The sequence below is a fragment of the Lepisosteus platostomus genome, chromosome 6 (genome assembly GCF_059453375.1).
Source record: "Lepisosteus platostomus isolate fLepPlt1 chromosome 6, fLepPlt1.hap1, whole genome shotgun sequence".
Taxonomy (NCBI): domain Eukaryota; kingdom Metazoa; phylum Chordata; class Actinopteri; order Semionotiformes; family Lepisosteidae; genus Lepisosteus; species Lepisosteus platostomus.
In genome coordinates, this window is record NC_142616.1 from 50,496,450 (window position 1) to 50,523,126 (window position 26,677).

A 26,677-nucleotide genomic window follows, 5' to 3' on the forward strand; every position below is an offset into this window, starting at 1 on the left:
GGCTTGCTCAGAGCCACAATGGCATCAGTTTCGTAGGCCTCTTGGAGGTGCTGAAGCCTCGCTAAGCGCCGACGTGCAAAGCGTGCGGAAAGAGTGACGTATGTCCCCCAGAATGCAGCCTGGTAAACAGACATGGAAGCCCCGGGTAAAGACCTCCACAGTCAGTGAGCACTGTGTTCGCTCTTTATTCGCCATTCTCACCGCTCAAATTTAGCTACATTTAACAGACTGACATCCCGAAGGAGCTTTTGTATCTTTTTTTAAAAATCCCGGAAGCAGGTAAACACGGATAAGGTTTATTTCTCTGTCTGCAGTCTGCTAGTGTTCTTGTTTTTCTTAAATGACAATGAGAAACAATTTAGGTAGCAATTTACACAAACCACCAGTAGCCCGGTGCTAAGATTGTTTAATGTGGCTATTCGAGTATTTGTAGGAGCTTTGTTCATAATAATGGAAGAAAATGAAAGTAACAAGTTCTTAATCCTTTTCAATACACAGTAAGATCGTCCAGTAAATTAGAATTGTTTTGTGCGGAATACTCCTCGTTAAATTAAGTTACACGCTGAAAACTTGAAACGGTGCAAGATGTTTTATTTTTTAAGATTAAGTCAAAACAGTTTTTCTTGCAGGTCTGATTTTTGCTGTAATGTCCTGAATGAAGCTATAGATGTGCATCGTTTGTTTTCTTCGTGCTTTGCGACTTTTCGTAGAAAGTAGTAATGATTGTTTTACTCTTAGAAGTATTCGGTGAGTTTTGGAAACTGCTGAAGGAAACAGTGGAATGATAGAAAAGCTGTCACTTATTTACCCAGTACCATTTGTAAAATGCTACATTATATGTGGTAGGTAAAATAGTTACTACAAGCTCTGCAACAAATTATTTCTCTTCCGTTATATTCCACGTAGATCTTTGTTCTCGTAGTTAGTGAGGATTTAGATGAGTTTGACAATGCTAAACTTTAAGAAGGAGATTCTTTTCTCTTATTAAGATGATTAACGTTTTAATGTAAAACGCAGATATTTCTTGGCGGGGGTTTATGTAATCTCTTCAGCGGGACAGCCTGTCATAGAAAGTGGGCATAGAAATATAAGTATTACCTTTATCTATTCAAAAATGCTAATACATGAGCCTGTTGTTGAAGGTTCAAGCAGACATACTTCATCTAAATAGCAAAAGAAAGTAGAAACATTAGCTTAAGGTTTTATTTTAAAATATTGGCAAGAACGTATGGGTTTTATAGTAAGGAAACTGACTCTCAAGACCATGCCACCTAGCTTGCTGCTTTCCTGCATTGGGCTATTCCACGTTAAATAAATCAAATTCACTGAAGTTTGTGTTCACATGTATTTAGTGTAGTGGAAGTGTGAAGTCAGGTTTGTAACAAGCTCAAATAAGATTAAATTGTTGCATCTTAGTTTGTTAGATTGCGAGCTCATCTTTCAGTTTTCAGCCAAACAGTGACTTAAAACTTAGGAACTGACAACTGGATATATTTTTTACATTTGGACATCATTGCTACATGAAATGGTGAAGTTATAATTATTTTTCAGTTCTACAGAAGATGTGTCTAGCCAGACAAGTGATTTTAGAAGCTTATGTAGAGATATATGTATTCTAAATTTTTAAGGCAAAAATGTTTAGATATTCAAAATCTCTCCAAGGCTATACTGTATGTATTTTAAGTATGGCTGTGCTCTTTCACAAGAAAAGTGTTCCAGTAGATGTTCATCAATGAGCTTAAATTCATCCATTCTCTAACCTCTTCTTCCAATTCAGGGTCGCAGGGGAGTCGATCCTGGCAAGCAGCAGGAAAAAGGCAAGATACACCCTGGACAGGACACCAGTCCACTGCAGGGCATACACAAACACACTCCCAATAGTGCCAATTTTCTCAGAAGCCAGTTAACTTACCAGTATATTTGTTAACTGTGGGAGGAAACCAGAGCACTCAGAGGTAACCTATGTGAATATGGGGTGAACATACAAATTCCACACAGATAGCACCCCAGGTCAGGAATTGAAACCAGGTTCCCTGTACTGGGAGTTTGGTATAGTTTATGTTTGCTTGTTCACGCTGGATTTCTCAGATAAAAGGTATTTCTACAAACCTACCACTGCGTCATGTCGTCCACATGAGCTTAAAGATTTGGTCTAAATATCCAACCTCTGTCTTCTACTACACAAATATTAGTGAAATTAAAATCATGACTTGGGAAGGTCTGATTGACTTGACACAGAATGACCCAGCTCCAGTTGTTAATTAAATGCTTGCATTTGTCTTGCACTTTCTTTTTTATTCCCAAGGATTTCAAAGGATCTCAGATATAGGAGAAGCCCTACTTCTTGCACTGAAGTGCATCATCCACCAGTGTGTCATGTGGAAGCATTTTTGTGCTGGCAGCCTCACAACAGAGCATTTTAGGTAAAGAGGTGAAAAATTACTTCACCTTTTTAATTGAAGGGGAAATGTAGGTAGACCACATTGTGAATGCACAAAGCAGATTTTAACTAGGGCACCAAGTTTAAAAATCCTATTAACAAAGTTTGGGATATTTAACTTAAGTACTCAAGACCTCAGTGTGATGTCTTATCCAACGGAATACACCTCCTGCAGCATATTGTTCCCTGTTACCACACTGGGGTATTGGCTTAACATTTGCCTACTGGTGTAATAGCATCACTTACTGTTCACACAGCCTGGCTCTATTCCAGCACTGCCTGGGCCCAACCTTGCTTAGCTTTTGAGGTTGACGAAAGCAGGCTACAATGTGATAAAGATTCTGAGAGATTCTGTGACATTGTCAGGTTTATTTTTTACACTTTTTGGTGTTTCTGCTTGCACATTGTGGCTTGGTAATGTGATCCCTGAAATAATTGTGATTGCATTTATATCAAATAAATCATAGATTGACCATTTACAACTACATTTTATTAGGGAAATCCAGTTTGAAAAAGCAAACATAAACTACACCAAACTGCAGATCAGAACATTATGGTAATGAATGATAATTGTTAGTTCCAAATTCTCTTCATAATGCTACTGAGAATCTCCAAAATCAGGCTTTTCAGTCTTTGGCTAGTTTTAGAAACAAGGCTGGGTTAAGGTTCAGGCAGACTAGGCACATGCCTAGGGCCCAAATATTTAGGCCCAAATTAACTTTATTTCACCTTGTTACATACCTGACCTCACTCTTCCACTACACTAAACACATGTGAACACAAACTTCAGTGAATTTGATTTATTTGACATGGAATGGCCCAATACAAGAAAGCACATGTGCTAATTGTTCAGTTTTCATTTATTGATAAAATGGTGGTATAATGGTAAGCATTGGTTCCTTGCAGTGCTGGAGCCCAGGGTTTGATTCCAGACCTGGGGTGCTGTCTGCATGGAGTTTGTATGTTCTCATGGTGTCCTTGTGAGTTTCCTCTCACAGCCCAAAGTAATAATGCTGGGCTAATTGGCTTCTGGGAAAATTGGCCCTGGTAAGAATGCCTGCGTGTCTGTGTGTTTGTCTGTCTGCTTTATGATGGACTGGTGTCCTGTCCAGGGTGTACCCTGCCTTAAGCCCGTTGCTTACTGGAATAGGCTTCAGCTTCCCCATGACCCTGAATCTGAAGAAGTGGGTAGAAAGTGGATGGATTATTCAGAAATCACCCTAGATTTGATTTTCTATGTCATGAGATCTGTTTAGTAATTTAATTATACATACATTCTGTTACTTTAGCTATTGCTCCTAGGTACAAAGAAACTGTAAAAAAATGTATTGGCTACATTTGCTCGCTTTGGCCTACCACTTAAAAATGTCTGAGCACTGAGGCACAAAAACAAAGAAGTCTGTAACTCACTGATTAAATTCATTACAAGGCATTTTCTATTGAAAGACTTTATATCATCTGTGACTGCCTAATAATTGAACTGCAGTCAGACTTACAAAGAATTAGAGTACAAAATTGGATTTCTGCAGTTTATTTCTTTGAATATTTGCGATGTTTATGTAGATATAGAAATTGTAAAACAAAACTTCTGTGTTCCTAAAAGCAAAGGCATCAGCAGTGAACATGTACCAGCTAGGCCTGAGGGACACATGTGGACGCTTGCCTTTGTATGCACACAGTCTCTAGCTGTTAGCACTCTCTAGCTGTTCTGGAGCTGTTCTTTTTATTTGATGAAACTTGTGAATAATTGCCTCCAATCAATGGTGAAAGGAGGAAAACTAAATGTATGTACATTGTTAGCAATTGAGAACAGTTTTACAGTGTCCTCATATTGTGATGGAAGTTATTGATAGGTTTACCAGCAGAAAAGGAAGAAGAAAGGTATTTTAAAAATGAGTGATGATAATGCTTGTAATCTAACCATTGAGCTGTCTTATTAAATATATGTATAATTTATTTCCTCATTAATACCGCTGCAAATTCATTTTCACTAACAGTAACATTGCTTTTGTACTGGTCTGACTTATTTCAGAGCATGAAGACATTATTAGATAACTGTGCTACATTTATTTATGTTCCATAAACAGTGTGTAATGACTTAAAACTGAGAATTAAACAGTTTGAGAATGTGATGAGCTATAGAGTTGAATATAATGGTATTCATGCGTTCTTGGAATTTCAAAATGTGTTTGTATTTCAGTGGAAGTCTGTGGAACAATGCACTTTTTGGCACCTAAGGCCTGTCTAGGGCTCACCTACAGGTTAATCTGGCCCCGACAAGGAAAAGGTGCATGTGTCCAGTCCATGAGAGACACTCTGGTCATTGTGTCTGGAGACAGCAGAGTAGGTCAATTGGAGATCTGCATTTTGGCTACACACATGGCAGGGGAATATGTGAGGAAAGGGGTGGGTCCTGATCATGTGCTCACCACTACAGTGACAGCTGTGAGTAAACTGGGATTACAGGACAGATGACTGTTTTGGGAGCCTCTTGTGAGACATCCTTTATGACATGTTTTGTCCATTGGTATTGGTGCAGACTAAATTCCTTGCTGGCGGTGATAGCCTGTGTCAAGATGCCGTTTTTGGTTCCTTACATTTAGGCTAATATAGAAGAGTCTCAAAAGGATTTGTTGATGATCATTTCTTTCTGATCATTCTGATTTTTCATTCACTTTTATTACCTGTTTAGTGGGATGATAACCTGCTTCACGGGGTGTTTGGTCTGGGCTTTGCTCTTTGAAGACCATTTCCACCATCAGGCCCATGTCTGGTGCTTATGCTCATCTCGCCTAATTCATCAGTCACTGCTACAAGGCTTGATTAATCAGATAGGTTACCTGTGCTTGCCTTGTTTTCATATGGGAGTGTTGTTGTGCAAAATGAAAAGATCAGTCTTCTTTGCAGCTGTTGTGAATCATTCCTGTCTTAGTCTTCCAGCTCTGCCAGTGAGTTGGTTTTGGTGTTGCTCTTTGCTTTGGAAATCTCGCCACGACCTTGCCCTAATTGAGTGGCACTATTAGGAGTTGAAACATCGCTCTCTGGGCCTTCGGAGCACACAAACGTCTCCACCATGAAAAGACTGTAATCTTTAGAGAGGACGTCCCCTTAATTTAGTGGGCAGAAATAGCATTTTTCATTTTCTCAACTGACATTGGTCCAATCTTGGCCCAGGCTGATATTTCTTTTGTAGCTAAATTGGCCAATTTATTGTTTGATCTATAGTAAGTGCTGTTTGTAATAAAATTCTTACGTATTGAACTTTTATACAGTTTCATTGACCATCATACATAGCTTATTTTTACAAGTCATTTTCTGTGTAAGATAATAGATGTATAAAATCTTAAGTGGATATGAGTAATGGCTTAAATATTTACAAAGTATACAGTCTGATATTGAATAGATTTCCACACAATTTTTAGTAGTGTAAGCATATGTCACAAAGTAACATAAGAGATCTAACTGAAACAGTGAAAAATATTTTCCCAAAACCAGTCATACTCTTTCATCATTTGTACAGTACAATTTACCAGTCCTTCATGATTGTTGTGCAAGCACATTGCAGTAGATTAAACACTAATGTAATGTAATCTTAATTCATGTTTTAGTAATACTGCATGAATTTGTGAAATAGGATTGTAATAGCTGTGTACTCACATTGTATTACCTTTTTATTTAGTACTGTATCTCATAGTTCTTGTCTGTTATGGGAAAAAATCTAAACAAAAAATGTTGGTTTCACAAAGCTTTCTTAGTTTTACATAAATTATCAACAGTTGGAATTTTTATTTAAACTATTCAGGAGGGGAAATATTTGATCTCTGGCTGATTTGTCATGCATCAAAACCTCCAATTCACCCTTTTCAATAATTAAACACATGAAGTGCAGAATGATGTTTAGGTAATAGTTTGGTGTTTTCAGTAATTCACAAGGAAATAGGATTATTGAACTGCAAACTGAAATACTCTCAGGTGGTTAACCAGGGATACTACTTAGTGGATTGGATTACTTGGCACTGGCGGGTTGTTCCATAAGCAGCTCATGTACTAACATGAAAGCTCTCAGTGAGAATGTTAGAATTACTGCTGTCAGATCCAATTATGGCAAATAATATGTCTTTCAAGCAGATAAATAGGTAATTCCCTAAACAGTGATCATTTGGAGTCTGAGTAATTTATGAATTCCAAAAGCTTAAGGTTCAAATTGCTGTGATTTCTTTCAGATTTTCCTTAAAACTGTTGTGTTGGAGTCAGAACACCCATAAAACCAAACTGATGAAGCTCAACTGATCTGGCTAATAGGATTTCTTTTTCACGTTTGACAAGGTAAGGGTCCAGTAAATACCATGCTTTATTCTCTGTGGTTTGAAGATCACAGATTCTGTGTACGTTTAACTCGGCAGTGATGAGCTTTGATTTATCCCTATCTGATCCATGATAAACACAATCATAAAGACCAGTAGATACAGACTACAGTACGTCAAGCTTGTACGTCTTTCCTATGCTCCAACTGCTACTTCTGAATCGGCCTGCACAAAATAATCAATGAATAACAAAGTGTTGAATAGCAGTACTTGTGCACGTCTGTTATCTAGAACACTGTGACTCCAGAAATGAGCTACCACTGGTACTGAAAAGTAAACCTTGTTGCCTGATGGCAAATAGTTGATTAGTTGCTTCTGTAGTGTGAAGGTAATTTTTGGAAAAAAATACTGTTGTTATTGATTTACTTTGTCGGTATTAATCAAACATCTTGGCACAAACCTATTGTAATGGCTGCTGCTCATGGAAATAAGCAGTGGTCCGAGGTTCCAAATTAGAATCCATGTGCAAGACGGAATAAGCAGTGGAACAGGCAAAACACAGTTCAGAGTCATGGTCCGAGAATGTAGCAGCGTTCATTGCCAGGCAGCAGATAGACTAGCGAAAGCACTGATAAACAGAGTCCAGAACTGTAATCAGGAAACAAGCGAGGGTTGAAGCAGGGATAATCAGAGACACAGCACAAAAGGGAAATCCAGTGCTGGGGTCAGAACTCTAGGGTCTAGAGTCCAAAGAGAAACACAAGCAAGGGAATCAAAACTATAACCTAAGGCATTGGCTCTGAACAAACCTCTGTAACAGCCCAGAGCACTGTCACGGAAGACATTAAGTAGTCTATTCCATATAATAAATCCAAATTATGAAATGTCATATCCGATATAACTTTAAATGCCATAAAACACCTCTTATTCTACTCATTGGATCTTATTCTTCTTTGAAGCACAGATGATGTAATTATTGAAAGTACATGTAAGGCTGTAGTCTGTTTTCCTTTACATTTGCAGTATAATCCATGAAATCATACAAGAAAAAGTAAAAATTAATGTATTTTTGCGCTGTCGGAATGTTTGTATTATGACTCTCTATCGTGGCGGGACTCGGGGTGCGTTCCAGGAACAGCAAAGTACCCAATTGCAGGGAGCAGGGCAGCCGAATTAGGCTCCCCAGCCAGCTACAGCTCCACACCTGCCCGCACACATGACCACCTAGCCCACCCGTGCTGACACAGGCTCAGTACAGAACAGGACAGAAGAGTGGCAGGCGTCCGGCCATCGAATGAGCGGCTATGCCCACAGACAGGTGCTGTGCTTTCTTTCGCCATTTCTTTGTTGTCAATGCTGTAGCTTTTGTGAAACTGTATTTGCAAAATACACAAGGGATTATACTGTTTAATGATTATATTAAATATATAATCACGTATACAAAGAGATCCTTGTATCTGTCCACCTCAGTAGTAATTTTGACGTCATCCATCTTTTAAATGATTTTTGAACTAAGCTTTTCTCTGAATGCAACAGGATCCAAGATGTGGTTTTCCACTTAATTGTTTTCTTGGCAATGACCTTATCAACTGGTCATCCATTTCAACCACAGGGTTTCAGATGTCAGCTAGTAGTGGTATTTGGGCCCATCAACATCTTTGCAAGCGTCCTAGAATATTTCAGGTGTGAGTTGGCCACTGGGACATATTGGGATGCTATATTACAGTGTGTAATTAATTACACAGTGTAATAGTAACTCCCGATTTTTGCACATCAGGAATTAAAGTTGTGTGAATGCCTTTTTTTCCCGTCATTGTATTTTTAATGATATACATATATTTTGGCCAATTGAATTGTTCATATTGAATAGCTTGAAATGTAAGGACACGAAAGAATGATTTATTTTGTGAACCAATTGCATGGAAAGCTCATACATACCAGAAGAGTTATTTCTGTGTAGTTTATCCTGTCATGTCAAAAGAACACCATTGGAATGAATTAATTCCACAATTAGGAGAATATACTACCGACATGTTTTAAGAGAAGAAAATGTTTTTTTGATATATGTAACGTAGACCTTAGTAGTTTATCATGCAGAGAAGAGGTTTTAATGTAGTCAGTAGACACATTCATAACACTGCATCTGTGAATAGAACTTTATTCTGAAAATCGCGGTTGGAGAAAGTTATAGAGTGTTCAAAGAACCATAATAATGTATGTCACATAAGTGGTTCATAAGTAATTCACAAGGGTTCATAATTTCAGTCTTTTTCGGTTACAGTGACGATGTTCCACCCCTGCTTCACGATGGTTCATAGCAAACATATTGCTGAATCACAGTGATTCATTGTTTACATATATTAAAGCCATGCATGTATCTTTGTAATGAGTTTAATGTGGTACTTAAGCTTACACATAACCTTAATTACTTCACACATTTGTCAGTTTTTAATGTGCATGTCCTGAGATGTTCATGACCCAAAGTGTTCCATAGGCAGACTGATGTCAGATACAAGATAAAAATAAAACAGGTCAGCACTGGTCCTAGTGTACATTAGCCTTTAAAAAGATGAGTTCAGATATTGTGGCAATTAATGATAGATTACTTGTTGCCACATTCATTCCTGGGAATGCACTTCAATGTAAAGATCAGACTGAAACAATTAGGACAGGATGAGCCTCATCTAAGGCTGCACCAGTTATACTGGGGTAAGGAGCATGTGCAGAAATTTACAAATTTTGGTATCAGAAATAGAAGTGTTTGCATGGCAGTACTTTTAAGGAATGTAGTAGTTTTCCCTGCCTCTTGATTGGAGGAGTATTTGCATGGAGAAATACTGGAATAGGCACCTTGAAATATCTTTCTGAAAGAATATGGAAACATTAATCGTGTAAATTTCACTTTGATAGTGCTATGAAGTGCAGAGCATGAAGTGCGCAGCAATATACAGAATTGAAGCAGATCCGTTACTCATGAACAAATCACTATTAAAGAAAAAAAAGCCAACCAGATTTGTCCAATGCTGTATATTACACAGAATCTATATATTAAGTTATGTTAAAAGTTTTTGCTCCACCTGTGTGGTTGGCCTTCGAGGGCTATTGTGAAAGAAGAAATGCAACTCTAAGGAGGTGTAAGGCACATGGTGGAGCGTGTTGTTTAAGAAAAACACAACAATTTTTATTACACTCATGTCTGTATTAATCACCTCTTGCTTTTCCCAGAATTATATTCTTATGCATTGTTGTGATTACAGATATAAATAGAGAAGATTTAATGCTCTACCGTGTGCTTTGCATATTATATTTCAAATTTTAATGTGCAGATATGTGCAAAATTGTATAGGTATGCAACATTGAGTGTAAGCTGCTGTTACTTTATTATTAAACCCCAATATTTTATTTCCTGCAAAAGCAATGTGATATTCTGTTGTAAGCATGTTCATGACGTGCAGGATCTGGGGAGCAATAGCACTGCGGAAGCTGAATTGTGTCTGATAAATGACCTGGAACAATTGGATAAGAGAAAATGAGTCAGAATTGTACAGATTTTTTTGGGACTGCTTTGAGGTGATAAATATATTTAAAATAAAAATACAAATAGCTAGAAAACTAAAACATTTTTGAGAAACATAACATCTTTTACATTAAGCCCATCTGCAGAATTGTCATTATCACTATGTTCACAATTAAAGCATTTAATTCTAACAAACCCATCTTACAAAGGAGTTTTATTAATAACTTTGCAGCATGCTGAAAACTTGTGTTCATTGACAGTTCTCACAGGCTAACTCTGTTTTATCCTTGGTACTGGACAAACAGCAAAACCTTGTCTGAAAGACTGTATGATAAATGTGAAATGGAAATAATAATTATTGTCAGTGTTATTATAATTATTTAATTGGTGTTTGTACATTGCACTACAGCTGGAGTGGTGTTTTGGTGGATAAAGCCATCTGTCCATTACTTGATGAATGGAGACTGTCGTCTTGTGGAAGGGCCTCTGTCGTACACTCTAGTGATTCCATAATCTGTCTGCTGTACAACACGCTCTCCTTTCCCCTCCCCGGGGGCTAATCTGAATGAAGATGAGGAAACTGAAACGGCTGCACAAGGGCTGGTGGCGTAATGCCAGGCTCTTCAGGGGAGTGTTTGATGTGAAACTCGGTGGAAGTATCTTCAGCAACACTCGGACTGTATGGTACAAAGAAGCCTTGCAGTCAAACAAAAACATTTTGTTTACAATATTTATCATGCCAGCAGGGTCCCAGAAAAGTCGATTTAAAAACCAGACACTGAAAGGTTTCGTCTGGAGCAGTTGAGTACTTTTGATTATTGCTCTGTACCACTTGCAGTATTTGTTGTTTAAAAAGGTGTTAAAATGCCCCTTGCAAAAGGAGAGACGTAAACACTTTATTTTTTAACTGTTTGCTATCTTGTGATAGATGAATGGTGTGGTAGTATGTTCAATGTCTGCACTTCTTTAGTCCTGGTCTGTGGGTAACCGAGCCAGACCCTTCTGGTATCTCACTTAAATCATTTCAAATTTTGTTAGGAGTTGCATATACACAGATCTTTACGTTGTTCACATGCAGGCTATTTTCAAGTCCAGGGGGGTTCCTGGAATCTTTTGGTCTCATTTTATTTCAAGAGCAATTGTCTCTTTTCTGCACTGTTGTAATTTGAAAAGGATTGTAGTGTGTTGCAGTGAAACATTTTCAAGTGTGGCATTGACTTTCTACATTTGGATTCAACTGAATGCAGAGCACTATGTGGATTCTTTAGTACATATAACTATCTTAATAACAATAACCCGCTCTTGTATAAGCAAATGCCTCCAGACCAATTAGCCAAGTTTAGTTTTTAATTCTAGCAGATTTGTTACTGTAAATATATCCTGTCTGTATAAGATTATATTTGTAACAGCAACAGATCAAACATGCTGCCTGTGACCCCAGTAGATTAATAATATTGAAGACTGACCTTGAAGAAGAGTGGCACAGCGAAGTCATGGTTGGCACTGCAACCTCACAGCTCTCGACTCCTGTGTTTGAATCTGCACTTCAGTGTGGTGTCTGTATGCTTTCGCTGTTGTCATGTGGGCTTTTGCTGGGTGTTCCAGTTTTCTCCCATCTTCCAGGGTCAGGCTGATTAGGTTGATCAGCGTCTCTAAATTGTCCCTGCATATACACCCTACTATTGACTGCTGTCCGGTACAGGGTGTAGTCCTGCCTTGTGCCCAATACTTCTCGGATAGAACAACTATGAACCTCGCCAGGAATAAGTGGCTTTCTCTAATGGGCAAATGGACCTTCAAGAATGTGTTTTTGGATAAATAAAAAAGCCACCAACTTCTACAGAGTAGCTGAAAATGACATAGGGTGCATAACCTGACATGGACAGTTTGTCTAGAAAGCATGTGAAACCCAAAGCAGATTAAACCAGTGGTTGTCCAAGGTTAACAACACGTGAAGGCCTAATCCTAGAATGCTGGCATTTTCTTAATAGCACTACAAACCTCCCAAGGCCCATTTTAACAGTACGCAGTGCAGTGATTCAGGATAGGCAATTAGGGCACACTTGTAGATCCTGTTTTACATGCTAGAGGCCTGGCTGCATTACTATCTGAAACACCTTAACTGGTTTGGATAAATAAGGTCAGAAAACAATACAGTGGACCTTAGAAGCTGGAAACATCAGAGTTTAGGAAGATCATCACTGAAAATGGGCTGAGATTTAAGCAACGGCTTACATACCTTTCTGTATTTTGGGATTGTATATCACCTGTTTTTAGATATTTTATGTACATAGGATTACCCGATGACTGTAACATTGTGTGAAACAGTGAAGCCTTTAGTACACTAGTGGTGCAATTAGGAGGTGAAATGTTCCTTGAGCTACACAGAAACATAGTGAGGACTAAAAATCATGGGTAACTGATTTTGTTTTTGGTGTTTATGGTGAAAAGGGTGAGAGAATCTGACCTGTGTGGTTCTTGTGACAGACAAGCTTTTGTTTGCATGACTGCATGCAGAATCATCAAATAGCATAGTTTCATGAAAAATCAGTATCCTAGATTATTGACTACACATGTGGCATCTGTTTGCAGAGCTGAACTCTTATTTTGAACTGCACAAGAATTAGACAATTCTCTGCAGAACATAAGTGAGAGACAGTGTCGATATGTTTAATTGGTGGCATTAAGCACCTTCGATGAAGCATTAGAAGCCAATGTTGTAATTAACACCTGTGCAGATAAATATTCAGTAAGAAATGTTAACAGTTCAGAAGTGCAGTACACTTCTCTAAATTATTTCCTCTTCAGCTGAAGATCTTTATTAAAAACAAAAATATATTAATGTATTTTTACTGTGGGTGTTTAACTAACACAATCACTGTGTATAATAAAGATTCCATGCAGCAATAGGAAGTTCTGAACGCAGTATTCAGACCACTTCATTTCCGTGTTATTAGTTTTTATTCAGTGAGGTGATGAAACCTGGGGTATTCTTATACAATAGTTCAGTGTTTTTTTTTATAACAAAAGATGTTTTCTACGTAATGTGAAAAGTGAGTTAAATGAAAAACAAATTTATGTTGCGTTGATAAAGTTTAGGTCTCCTATGTCTCAATTTTGTTCTCCCATGAGGGAGTTTATGTGTATTATAAAGCACCAAATTATGAAATATTTGATTGATTACAACACATTTATGCCAAAGTAGCACACAGTAATTAAATGTTTACCAAAAATTGAGAAATTAAAGGTTTCAGATGGCATACTGCATGTGAAGAACTTCGACAATAAGAACTTAAATGACCTACATTTCACAGAGTTAAATAACGAGATTTTGGATACTTTTACAGGAATATAAAGTTGCTCTTGTTTTATAGGTGTGTTTTACTATCCGTTACTTATCTATTGCATTAAACTACTAAAGGCCTGAAAGGGTTCAGCTGTGCAGACTCAACACTTGGACTTGACTCAGAAAAGCTGCAACAGGGTTTATAAAATGTTTACAGTAGTCATCAAAATATGGAATTTTGTGCGTTGTCTAAACATCTTCAAGAAAATCTCTCAGTGCACAATTATGCATTTTCAAAAGGCGCAATTTCACAAGAGCGAGAGAACGCTTTAGCACGTCCCTTGCGCTGTGTAAAAATGTGGAGTATTTATTCCTTGATGGTGCAGTTGCACTTTCATCCTTGTGGCACTGTACTGACGCAAAAGCTGGAACTGAGGGAAATCTGAACTGACGTGCTGTAAAGCTGTCGGCTTTAAGGAAGCGGAGCCGCAGCATGCCCCTATAGCACCTCCCACACACAGAAAACCAAGTCTACGTTACTGCCACTGTTGATATCGATGGCAACACGTACATCGAGAAACAACGTGTATGTTTTGTTGGCGTTTCTCAAAAAAGGTGGAGTTAGTTCTGTAGTCATGAAAATGTGTAATATCTCAAATTTACAGAGGCGCCATCAGCAGAAAAAGTGATAACATTTATTTGATTTTACAGTTTTGTTTTTATCCTTTTTGGGCGCTTCGTCGGGAAAATGAAGTAAAAGTCATCCGTTTATTGAACCTTGGAAAACTTGTAGGGGTAGTGTGATAACGTCATTCATGACCCTTCTAAGTTGTGTCAAGCGTAGTAGTAACGCGCTACGGTGTGGCTGATATGCTTAATATGGGTTGAGTTTATAGGAAGTTCCCTCCGTTCTCGTAAATGACCTGCATTCCCTGTTATTCCGCGCTCTTGTCAGCGAACCCCTTTCAATAGTTTGGTTCCTCCTTAAAAGTTTTATCTTTTTCCTTAAACTAGGATTGTACCATTAAGAAATGTATACGGATCTAACGAACACCGTTAGATTGTTTTATTTATACCTGTATTGGCTATGAGAAATAAAGGGGGAGGCAAGCGAGCCCAACTGTATCCCCCTCCCTGCCCGCTCTAAAAAAAGACCCTGATGACTACAGGACCTGTCAGTGAACGAGAGAAACGTGTGGTGTACGGCGTCATCGCCAAGTGGAAGAATTGCTCTTAACCACCTTAAACGCTGACTGCTGCTTTGTTACATTGTAGCGGAAAGAATGTCGGAAAGGGCCGATGATGACGTCAGGGGGGAGCAGCGCAAAGCGGCCAGGCAGCTCAGGCAGCAGCAGCAGCAGCAGCTCCAGCAGGGAGAAGGCTCCACAGCAATGGCGACTGTAGGGGAGCGCAGATCGCTGCCCAGTCCAGAAATCATGTTGGGACAGCCCTGGAGCAGCTGGGTCGATGCTGCTAAACTTCACGGGAACGACGGTGAGCGGTTCTAGCTAAAAATCTGTCAGATTTCTTTTCGGAAACAGAAAACGAAGAGCTCTTTTTTTGCTTTCTTTTTTGATTGCGTGCAGTTTTTGGGGGAAATATTAAGAAACGCTGCTAGGAGTAACAGCAACCCAGCAAGTGTAACTATTTTCTCTGACTGGTGTGTCACGCTTTGCCTCTTATTTTAGGTGCGGAATCGGAGGAAAGTTTGAAAGAGTGCGGGAAAAATCGAGAAGCAATGAGACTCTGCAGGGAAGGTGAGTGATCTTTTGTGGAAGGTGTGTTTTTGTTTGGTGGTTTGCATAGACTTAATCTACCGGGCAGAAATCTGTCCTGCGTCTGAAGCAAGTGGATTTGTAGCCCGGGTCGGTTGAACAATTGGAGGGACCGAATGTTTTCTGGGGGTGGGTGGACTGGAGTTTGACATTTTCAAGAGCGTTTCCGAGAGGCGACAGGTCTAACTTTGCGCAGCTGATGTTTGGGAAGGTGCACAGGTAATAAGTGTTTTTGCTGTACGCCGGGAGGGAGGGGCAGAGACTTGTACAGCAGCAGTTTTAAAGTTAGCAGGAGCGATGGGACTGTCATTAAATCCCCGAATTGTGCTACTGTACCCTACTGTTGGAAACCTTCCTGGTGACTACCAGCGCAGTTAAAACATCCGCAGAGTGTGACAGTTTTGTTTTTGCCTTTAAATCGTACCGAAATTAGAGGTAATGTTTATAACACACAACCAAGCAGTGATAATATTTTTTAAAATTAACTTATCTTCTTGTAGCAGTCAGTGTGACTGAATTTAAATGAAAATTTTGTACTACACCAAGATTCCTGAGAAGCAAAATGTTCCACCAGTGGCACAAACCGTGTATTTAGGAGAAAAGACAAGCGAGTTTAAAAAGCTCAAGATGGAACAGTTCCATGCCGTTAGTGATGAAAAACTTTTTTTTTAATGCGACCGGACAGATAATCTCGGTTTTATAATCGTTGGAAGACAATAGAAGTACACATTAGGAACACACTACCTGCTTTCTGAATATAGGCAAAATTATGAAGTGGAGCCATACAGTGTTCATTAGAACCTGTTAGAAACTTGTTCACTACAATGTGCATCACTTTCTCTTTCTTTTGAACCAAGTTTTCTTCTCCAGCACCAATCTATGATAGTGAAAGAATTTTGTTTTCTGATTTTTTAAAATTGAAATTAAATTTTGTATTTAGTAATCCAGTAACAAAAACTAGCATGCTGTAATGGGCAAATAAAACATTCTCCCAGAATATAACCACAGTCATCAGCCTCTGTCAATGAGAAAAAATAATAACCATTGAACACTGAAGCCTATATGACATTCTCAGATATCATATAATTTGGATGACTAGAAGATACTTTGTCACTCTTATTGAGTGGTACTGACACATTGCACAGACATTGGGAAATATTATCTGGGAAAGTGCATTTTTTGCATTTGCTAGTTCCTTTGTTTTTGTTGGGTTAAAGATTAATGTTTGTTTATCTGTTTCATTAAAGGCCACATACATGCTCTGTTTTGAATTGTCATGAAACCAGTTTCACAATGACTATAGTTAGATTCAGCCACTACTCTGATGCCTGTTACTGTATGTTCATCATTAGTCTGTAGTGGGGTGGGAAGACACATTAGGTTTGTAAGACCATATTTGCTTCTGCCTGCATGCAACACACTTCATTAATTGTGTTCTAGGTGTTAGCCTAGTCTTGAAAATTATTTAATAATTATTAATATTTTGTTTTTAATTCTGAAAAAGTTATGCAAGGCATTCATAACTATACTCCTGATTTAAAGAGTATGAATAGAAGCACAAATATGCTCTTGATCAGGTCATAGTGTGTACAGTAGTTGTAACAGTTATAATCACTAATGGTCAAAATTTACGCTTTTATCGGTGGAATAATTTCTGAGAAGCAAGAAGTAGCTTTCCGTGCTTTGTCAGAGCACTTATCTGACACTACATTTGCATGGGCAGACAATGGTTTTAGTGTCTACACTTAGCAACAAATTAGTCCTCTTAGAACCTTCTGCATTGGACAGCGTTTTTGTTCCACAAACCACGGTTTAACTTTAACGTTTAACATTTACAATATTTTTTCTTGGACAGTTGTTAGGCTTTGTTAATAAAACAGATCATCTATATTTGGACCTTTCTTTTTTTGTTGTTCTGTTTTAAATAAGTAACAAGTTAAACAGTATCGAATCGTTGTTGTACGTTTAGCAGTAAGATTCAAGCTATACCCTAATGCCTGCTACATGTTACTGTATGTTCATCAGTAATCTGCAGTGGGGTGTTATAACAACATAGGAAGCCAGCACCCAAAATATGCACTGTACACTACATCCTCAGCGTAGTTTATAATAATAATAATAATAATAATAATAATTGCTTATACTTATATAGTGTTTTTCTGGACACTCCACTCAAAGCGCTTTACAGGTAATGGGGAATTCCCCTCCACCACCACCAATGTGCAGCATCCACCTGGATGATGCGACGGCAGCCATAGTGCGCCAGAACGCTCACCACACATCAGCTATTAGTGGGGTGGAGAGCAGAGTGATGTAGCCAATTCATAGAGGGGGATTATTAGGAGGCCATGATTGGTAAGGGCCAATGGGAAATTTGGCCAGGACGCCCCTACTCCCCTACACCCCTACTACACCCCTACTCTTTTCGAGAAACGCCCTGGGATTTTTAATGACCACAGAGAGTCAGGACCTTGGTTTTACGTCTCATCCGAAGGACAGAGCCTGTTTACAGTATAGTGTCCCCATCACTATACTGGGGCATTAGGACCCACATGGACCGCAGGGTGAGTGCCCCCTGCTGGCCTCACTAACACCTCTTCCAACAGCAACCATAGTTTTTCCCAGGAGGTCTCCCATCCAGGTACTGACCAGGCTCACACCTGCTTAGCTTCAGTGGGTTGCCAGTTGTGAGTTGCAGGGTGATATGGCTGCTGATAAGTTTAGTAGAAATGGTCTCAAAGGCTGGACATGAAATTGATAGTTCCAGTGGAAAGTGTGTTGACAGCATTGTGAATTTGTTTTTGAAGGAAGTGAGGTATGCTCTGTTATTAGAAGAGATGAAAGAGCACCTCTTACGACTCCATCATCTTAGTGCAGGGAAGGTAGATTGCTGTGACTGGTCTCTCGCTCAAGCCCAAGTAAAATTTAGATTAAGAGCATAAATAAAATAATTTTGCATAAGGCCTCTGAAGTTAATTGAGTTGTTGACAGTCGTTAAAGAACAAGTAGAGGCAGTTACCATCGCAGTGATCAAGGAGTTTTGCTCGCAGACATGCCAGCTCTGCTTATATCTGACAGCTCTGTGACTAGTTGTTCCAGTTGTATGTGTGGTTGTCCTGCAGGACTGGCAAGGTATTTTCTAATCCTGCCAGCAGATGCAAGCACCGGCTTTTTAACAGCTGCTTTGTATTTTTAATTTTGCATTTGTCATATTTGGAATCTTTAGCTTCTTTTCACCTCAGCTTGCAGCAGCAACCCCTGTACTGCATGAATTGAGCCATAATCTTCGACATGCTTGAAGCCCCACATCATCTGACTTCAGGACATATAGTCACAAGGCTTCTCACCACTAGAGTATTAGACAGGGTGCATGGTGGCTCACTTACGTTTAAGGAAATGTTGGACTTGTGACTTCCAAAATGCTTAGCCATTAAATCCACTTGTTGACAACACAAGCTGAACCCTAAAGTCCATACTAGTCCACCAATGGTTCCTTGATTTGCTAAGTGACAGTGACCTCTGTGGCTTGAGTTTGCCTGGAATTCTCAGTGTTGCAGCTCAGAGCTGCACCTGTTTTCCATTGTTGGCTGAGCATTGTGAGGAGAGGCAAGTGACTGAGCTGGGCTCATTTAAGAAAAGCGTGCATAGTCACTTTCCCTACTATTTTGTTGTTAAGTTCATGGTTGTAATCTGAGGTGACAGACAAATTATATTTTTGGATTATGGGCTGTGAAAACCAGTAATGAATGAACCAGATTTTAAAAAGTGCAAAAAATGTTGGGTTATCCTATCATGTGTCTTAGCCTTTGCATTTCGGATCACTAGAAAATGACAGTAATTAAGTTTAAAATGGGGGGAGGCCATTTGACCCATCATTAACTGGTTATTAGCAGATAACTGATCCAAGGATCTTATCTAACTGATTACTGGAAGCATATTGTTAGTAGTTTTCCTCCTGTTTTTTTATTTTAATTGTGCTTCCCCTTAGTTTCCATGTCTTTGTTTGTTTTCTTTGTGAACAGTTTTAATAATTTGTAATTTCTTCCTATATATAACATAAGTTACAAGAACAAAAAACTTCTTCACCTCCAAGGACCAAAGCAGCAGATTCACTTGATGCTAAAGTCTTCCATTGTTCTGAATTTGTCAATGCATTTCAGGATTTTGAATGTTTACCCCTTAATGCATTTATACAACACTTTTAATTTCAAAGGATCCAAGAGCAGTTTACAAATAGGATAGGACTTTCTTCGTCAATCCAAAGTGCATTATCAATGACCAGGGCAGGATTTAGCCAGAACAGTGAGCTTAACACCCCTACTCTTTTTGAAAAGTGCTTGGTTGAATAATGAAGTAGTCAGGGTGGAAGGCTATGTTAATAAAAGGGTGAAATTGCAGCTGACGTACAACTACAGAACACTGTATGGCATTTAACTATTGTAAATAGTGACACAGTGGGTGATAATTAGGTAATTAATTAGATGAATATAGTAATTCTCATAAAAGGGCATGTAGAGTGCTGGTGGTAGTTGGGGGGTTTTTGACTGCTATTTCCTTGTTGTTGGGACCTGAAAAGGCAAACACTGGAGCTTCCTGTCACATAATCACATCACTTTCAACCACTTATCCAATTCAGGGTCATGGTGACCCGGACCCTGAAGAATTCTGAAGCATTGGACAGAAGGCAGGGAACACCCTGGTTGAGATGACAACAGGGCACATAGAGACACAAGCACACACACTCAAACCAGTGCCAATTTACAGAAGCCTATAAACTTACCAGTCTCACTTTGGACAATGGGAAGAAACTGGAGCACTTTGATGAAAACCATTGTGAACATGAGGAGAACCTACAAGCTCCATTTAGGTAGCACCCCAGGAAGTGTACCCAGGGCCCCAGTGATGTGAGGCAGCAATGGTAACCACTGTGTGGCCCACTCTTTAGACTTAAATTCATTACAATAAAATTGGATGTTGTGAATTTTTGTGTGCAGATCCTTATAAATGACCTGGGTAACGATTGGGTCTGTCCCATTCAGGATCTATTTAATGTCTCATCCTCCTTTTTAAATTTTATTGAGAGGGAAGAGTGCCACATTCCAGCACCACTAGAAGCGGTAACCTAGATTTCCCCGGAGGTCTCTGATTCCTGTACACATCAAGTGCTTAGCTTCTGAGATCTAACTTGAATTAGGTGCTCTTGTAGTCTTATCTGTTCAAAATTAATAACCTTCATTTTACCTTTCAAGGTATATAATCTCATGGCTTGTCCAGTTCTTTTAGGCCAGGGATCAGCAATGTGCAGCAAGGTGTACCATAAGTGAAATTATTTAATTGGTCTGTCTAAGAAAACCATTCAGTTGGTTTATTTACAGTATTACTTTTCGCAGTGCCATCTTGATTTGTTGGAAAGCTCCCAATGTGAACTGCTAGTCATGTTTTTTGTACTTATTTAGAAAGACAAGCATGTTGTACCAAATAATGGTTCCTAAGAAAGCAAAGTTGGGAAGACGAAAACAGATTTTTTCAACATGAGTATGACAAACGTGCTGTTTGTCCTTTATTAGAAGAGTGTTACACAACATTTCCAGACAATGCAGGAGCAACACTTCAAGGCTGACTCAGTCAAATGGGCCACAATGTGGTACAGAAAGCAGAGCAGTGTCTTTACTGACCTTTGTGTCTAAAAATTCACCTATTCAACTGCTCAAGCAAAACATGGAAAACCAATTCCATGATGGGGAATGTATAAGAGAGGCTTTTCTCATTTGTTTCGATGTTTTGTTCAATCCTTTCCTAAATAAATAGACCAGCATCTCTAGAATAAACAACTTAACTACATTTGCTAGATCATTGGACAGGATCATAAGCAAAATAGCCCAAAACATTAACAACATTAAAGTTATTTAGTGTTACACTTTATGAGAGTCTAAATGATGTACCATAGTAAGAGTGCTTGTGGGACACTGTGACTCAGATGGAATTCAAGAGGAGTTATTCTGCCTAAAACTCATGGGTGATACAACAATGGGCTGTGTAACTACTGTTTTTACCTGACATAACTGTGCATATAAACAAACTCTTTCTCTGTCTGCAAGGTTCAGATGAAGCTTTGAAACGTTTTTGGAATCATTGACACATTGGCCTTATGCTATTTTCAGCATCTTAAAGCAAGCAGCTACATCACCCCACAATTCACAACTGGCAACCCACTGAAGCTAAGCAGGTGTGAACCTGGTCAGTACCTGGATGGGAGACCTCCGGGAAAAGAAAAAGAGGGGTGTTAACCGGCGTCCTGGCCAAATTCCCATTGGCCTTTACCAGTCATGGCCTCCTAATACTCCCCATCTATGAATTGGCTTCATTACTCTGTTCTCCTCCTAACTGATAGCTGATGAGTGGTGAGTACTGGTGCACTATGGCTGCTGTTGCATTATCCGGGTGGTTGCTGTACATTGGTGGTGGTGGAGGGAACCACCATTACCTGTAAAGCTCTTTGAGTGGAGTGACCAGAAAAGTGCCATATAAGGAATTATAACTATCGTAACATCACAAACATCGGTGTTTCTGAGATTGAAATGTAAATTGAAAAATTTATTGGCATCAGAATTTTCTGTCACATTTAAGGGTTACTAAAGTTTTGGCCCAATATTTTCTTCTCGGATGAAACCAGACAACTGACCAGCCACATGGATTTGACCATGGTTCAGTGGATGTGTACTGAGGATTTTGAAATGCAGCTCATCTAGGTCCATCAGTCTGTAATTCAGGGTTATCAAAGGGTGAACACAGCAAAGGATGGCAAGGGCAAGGATCAAACTAAGCCATAAGATCTGTAGCTTAATTTCTTTTTTTATCTTTTCCTATTTTAACTTTTAGTTAATCAAAAATGAAGTAGAACTATTATTAATTTTAAAAGTATTCCAGTGGCATGAAGATTTGTAAATGCAGAGTGGGTGAGTTAACTCTTGGCACGCCTCTTCTGAAAGGTTGCCGACCCCTGTTTTAGCCTGTCAGAGCAGGACATTCCTTTAAGCCTGTGAATGTATCCGGTTGCTCCTCTTTGGACTGATTCCAGAGCAGCAATATCTTTTTTGTAATGTGCTGACCAAAATTATACATGGTATTCTATGTGAGGAGTTACTAGTGTGCTGTCCATTTTTAACATTTTAAGGTAAGTTGTACTTTGAAACTATATCATAGTTAAAACTTTGAAACTGTTTGTCAGCTGTGTTAAGTGGTTCAAATGCTAACATACCAAGGTGGAAAGGATAAAAAGCATTAGAAGCATGTGTGAGACATTTGCCTATATGTATTCTTAACATGCTGCATTTATTGTTTTTCACTTAGTGGAATTGAGTGGTTGGATGGAAAAATCCCTTAGATCTGACTCTTGTTTACAGTGTGGAATAAACAGTTAATAATATAATAAGTGTAGCAAATATTAACTGGGGTAGTGCTCAGCTGCCTGCCTGCCCTGCCGGGTTTAACTAATTTATAGGTCGTGTTTAGTCTGCGTGTTTAGAAAATTGTTATATCTATGAATAATCAATAAATAATTATGGTTTTGTTCCCCTTCAATGGGACTTTGTCTCAAGGAAGGTGTTTTGTGACATGCTCTCCCAAAGCTCGGCTCATAGGTTAATTCTTCCACTTTTGTTCTGGGAAATCTTTTTGCAGATATCCAGACTTCATTATGTTACTAACAGTACAGAATGCTAAAACTTGACAATGGGACCCCTTTGAAAGTTTTCTTTATGGTGTTTTCAGTAATATAAACTGAATGCTGGATTCTGATCTCAAAAGATCTGGGTTCCAGCAGAGCTAATGTGGGAGACCCCACAGTTTGGACATATTAAAGTGTCTTTGAAAGGACCAGGACCACCAGGACATATGATGTTTTTTTGGCCTGCGTTTGGAGCGCTTGAAGTTGAGCGTTAGAATCTGACTAAGTCAATCCTAGTCCCCATAGTCCACATCAGTCTATGTTTGTACCAATTTATGTTGAAATCAGTCAAAGCTAAAGTAACTTTGTTAAGCTACCACCCAGGTTTGAAACGGATAATATTGACTTACAAGCCCAGAGTCCCAGTCTGCTATGATATAAGGTTCTCAAAAGCTGAAGTTCATCAAGTTTTTAATTAACTGGCCTTTCTCAAGAGTGACCTAAATTTGTACCTTCTTTACTCAAGGAAAAACATTGTTTAAGGTTCAACTTTAGATTCAAGCTCACAACCTTTCCGTTACCAGAGCCCTAACCACAGCACTGCAACTTATGTATTTTTACTGCACTTGAGTTTGGTTGATGTTTTGAGTCCCATGTATGTTTCATTTTAATTCTTCTTGTTACAAAACTGACTTTTAGTGCACCTCTTTTTTTGTACTTGTTTTATTGCTGAACTCTAGAGCCAATACCCTTGAGAATACTGCCTTGCACAAAGCAAGCTGAGACTCATTCATTATTGTAAAACAGCCAGCACATTGTAGGTCATGAAATGATTGTATCCTGGCTCGAGAGGCTTTTCTGGAAAATGACAGATTTTATTTTTGTGTATTTTTATTTTACAACAGTAACAGGGATCAGAGTTACTGAAGGTACATTTTGGGCCTCCAAAATAGAACAGAAACTGTTCATTCAAATGCACATTTTGTTTTGCCAACATTCAAGTAGGGCTGGACTAATTTTTACTTGGGTCCTTTTCATGTAATGACTTTCATGAATAAACCATGTTCAGGTCTGCAATTTCTGTTCCAGGATTACACAAATTTTATCATGTATTTTGATTATATTTACATATTCTGAGATTTCCAATTTTTCAAACATTGACATTACTCTTATTTTTCATAAGTAACACCATACACACTTTAAATGTCAAGTCAGCAATATTCACCAAGGCTACAGGCATTTACAAAAACTGGACTTATTTTATAGCCTGGGTTAAGTTCTTTTTTCTTCACAGGTATAAAGTTTTAAAAATGGTTTTCTTTAGTCTTGTCATAAATGTAGTTATTCTTCTGTTCTGAAAATCTTGGACTTCAACAGATGCATATATTTAACATTTTTAGTGGTTTTGCTTTGTCCTTTTTAAGATGTGTGGTAGAGTTTTTCTGACAAATTATTCTGCCTTCATTACGTTTTGCATACCCTTGTTTATTGTTAAAAAACAATAGTGAATACTTTTTCTCTATATACCATTATAGGTACACAATCGGTTCTTGGATAAAATGTCTGTTTTAATATTGATTTGAAGTGTTACTTAAGTGAATCATAGTGTATAGGCTATACTTGGTTGAACATTAAGTGTATATAATTCAACGTTAAATGTTAATAACCTATTTTACATGTAAATGACAATTACCTGTTGAAAGCAACTAAAGCAAGAAAATGCTATAAAGCATTGTAGTTACAGTATGGTGGGCTCTGCAGAGAGGATAAAGGTGTACTGTCAAATGTAAATGTCTTCACATGAAATAAAATAAATCATTTTAAAATTAACTAAAATTATGAACTCTGAAACAAGAATGTTTATACAGTTGCTCTCCAAAATTAAGGAGCAAATGGTGTCCAGTAGTTATTTACTAGACCTATGGATGATGTACCTTGGAATACCAAATTTAACTACTTAAGACCTGTCAGAGGAAAGGAATTGAATTACATTGACAGTAAAACTGCTACTGTAAGTAGCCTGTATGTACTATGAGCTACTAGGTGACATACTAATTACTCAGAAATAATAAAAAAATAGCTCAAATGTATACAAGATTTATCCAGTCTCTTATGTAATTAAATGCCAGGCCCACATATTCCAGCCACTGAATGAAAATAATAATTGCTTACACTTATATAGTGCTTTTCTGGGCACTCCACTCAAAGCACTTTACAGGTAATGGGGATCCCCTCCACCACCACCAATGTGCTGCATTCACCTGGATGATGCGATGGCAGCCATAGTGCGCCAGAACGCTCACCACACATCAGCTATCAGTGTGGAGGAGAGCAGCGTAATGAAGCCAATTCATAGATGGGGATTATTAGGAGGCCATGATTGGTAAAGGCCAATGGGAAACTTGGCCAGGTAGGGGTTACACCCCTACTCTTTTCGAGAAACGCCCTGGGATTTTTAATGACCACAGAGAGTCAGGACCTTGGTTTTACGTCTCATCAGAAGGACGGCGCCTGTTTACAGTATAGTGTCCCTGTCACTATACTGGGGCATTAGGACCCAAACAGACTGCAGGGTGAGCGCCCCCTGCTGGCCCCACTCACACCTCTTCCAACAGCAACTTTAGTTTTTCCCATGAGGTCTCTCATCCAGGTACTGACCAGGCATATTTGTGTTTGATTTTAAGAATTATTCAGAGTACTATTTTCATGTTTAAATAAGTAGTTAAATAACCAGGTAACCAGCTTTCACAATAACTGGCTTTAAAACAAGGTCATATTTATTCTGTAGAGAAGTCTTACTTGATCACTTCTTAATTGGGGAACTTAATAGCTTTGCCTGTGATGATGTTTTTTAGAATACCTTATTCTATGTGGAAAAGTGTCTTCTGTGCAGCTGATATAGAAATACAGTGCCAGTGCATCCATTGTTCATCAGTAGTGTAGTATAACATTTAAATAAGTAGTCATAGCAGACACTTTTATCCAAAGAAATTTAGACACCTGTGAATGAACAACTGCTGCTCACTCTCAGTGGGACTTTGAATTGTCGTCTGATCCCAGTGAGACAGCACACAGAGGCTCAGTAAAGACTGTGGGTGAGACAGAAAGTCACTTTCAGTGGGGTTCGAAGTAGAAACTAAATAAACTCGCCTTTGCATTGGCCAGTAGTACAGTGTGTAATATATTCTACATATGTATCTACAAACACCCATAAACCTGTTCCAACCTGTAGCAATGTATTGATATCAGACTTGAACGGCATGCTCATGTAGATTTAAGTACATTGCTGGACACATGAAGAACAATAGTTCAGAAGCGGACATTTGGCACCAGGTATCCAAGAGTTAACAATAATAAATACTAGGGGATTGTTGGTCAGGGTTGGTGCACTCAACATATAGCAACATTTGTAGCAGGCCCAATGTGATCACAGATACCTTAGGGAACATTTTAATCATCTTCTGATTTTCCCACCTTGGATTTTAATTTGATTTGCTTGCTCTGGTTATTTCAGGAATGATGGTTTTAGTCTTGTTAGTTTCCTCTACGTAAATTTATATTCCACACTGGGAAGCTGTTAAATGCATGTTTTAACTCTAAATCTAGAAACAATATAGTTTTTTTTGTATCCAGTTTTATATACCACTTATGAGACTGGGCAGTGGGCCAGTTAATTGACTATAGCACTG

The 26,677-nt window shown here is 38.6% G+C and overlaps 1 protein-coding gene across 6 annotated transcripts in view; it reads left to right on the forward strand.

Annotated features, from left to right (window-relative positions):
* The first annotated feature begins 103 nt into the window (after positions 1-103).
* atxn7 (ataxin 7) overlaps positions 104-26,677 on the forward strand; it is a 63,763-nt gene continuing 37,189 nt past the window's right edge. The window contains exons 1-5 of one of the 6 annotated variants that reach the window (XM_088636224.1): positions 104-279; positions 6,664-6,766; positions 7,877-8,062; positions 14,823-15,041; positions 15,236-15,304. In XM_088636224.1, the coding sequence (XP_088492350.1) occupies positions 14,831-15,041; positions 15,236-15,304 (280 nt within the window). In that variant the 5' untranslated portion in view covers positions 104-279; positions 6,664-6,766; positions 7,877-8,062; positions 14,823-14,830. Of the gene's footprint in view, positions 280-2,076; positions 2,424-6,663; positions 6,767-7,876; positions 8,063-13,315; positions 14,163-14,822; positions 15,042-15,235; positions 15,305-26,677 lie in introns of those variants that run through there. The other 5 variants (XM_088636227.1, XM_088636223.1, XM_088636225.1 and 2 more) reach the window with 5 other exon arrangements.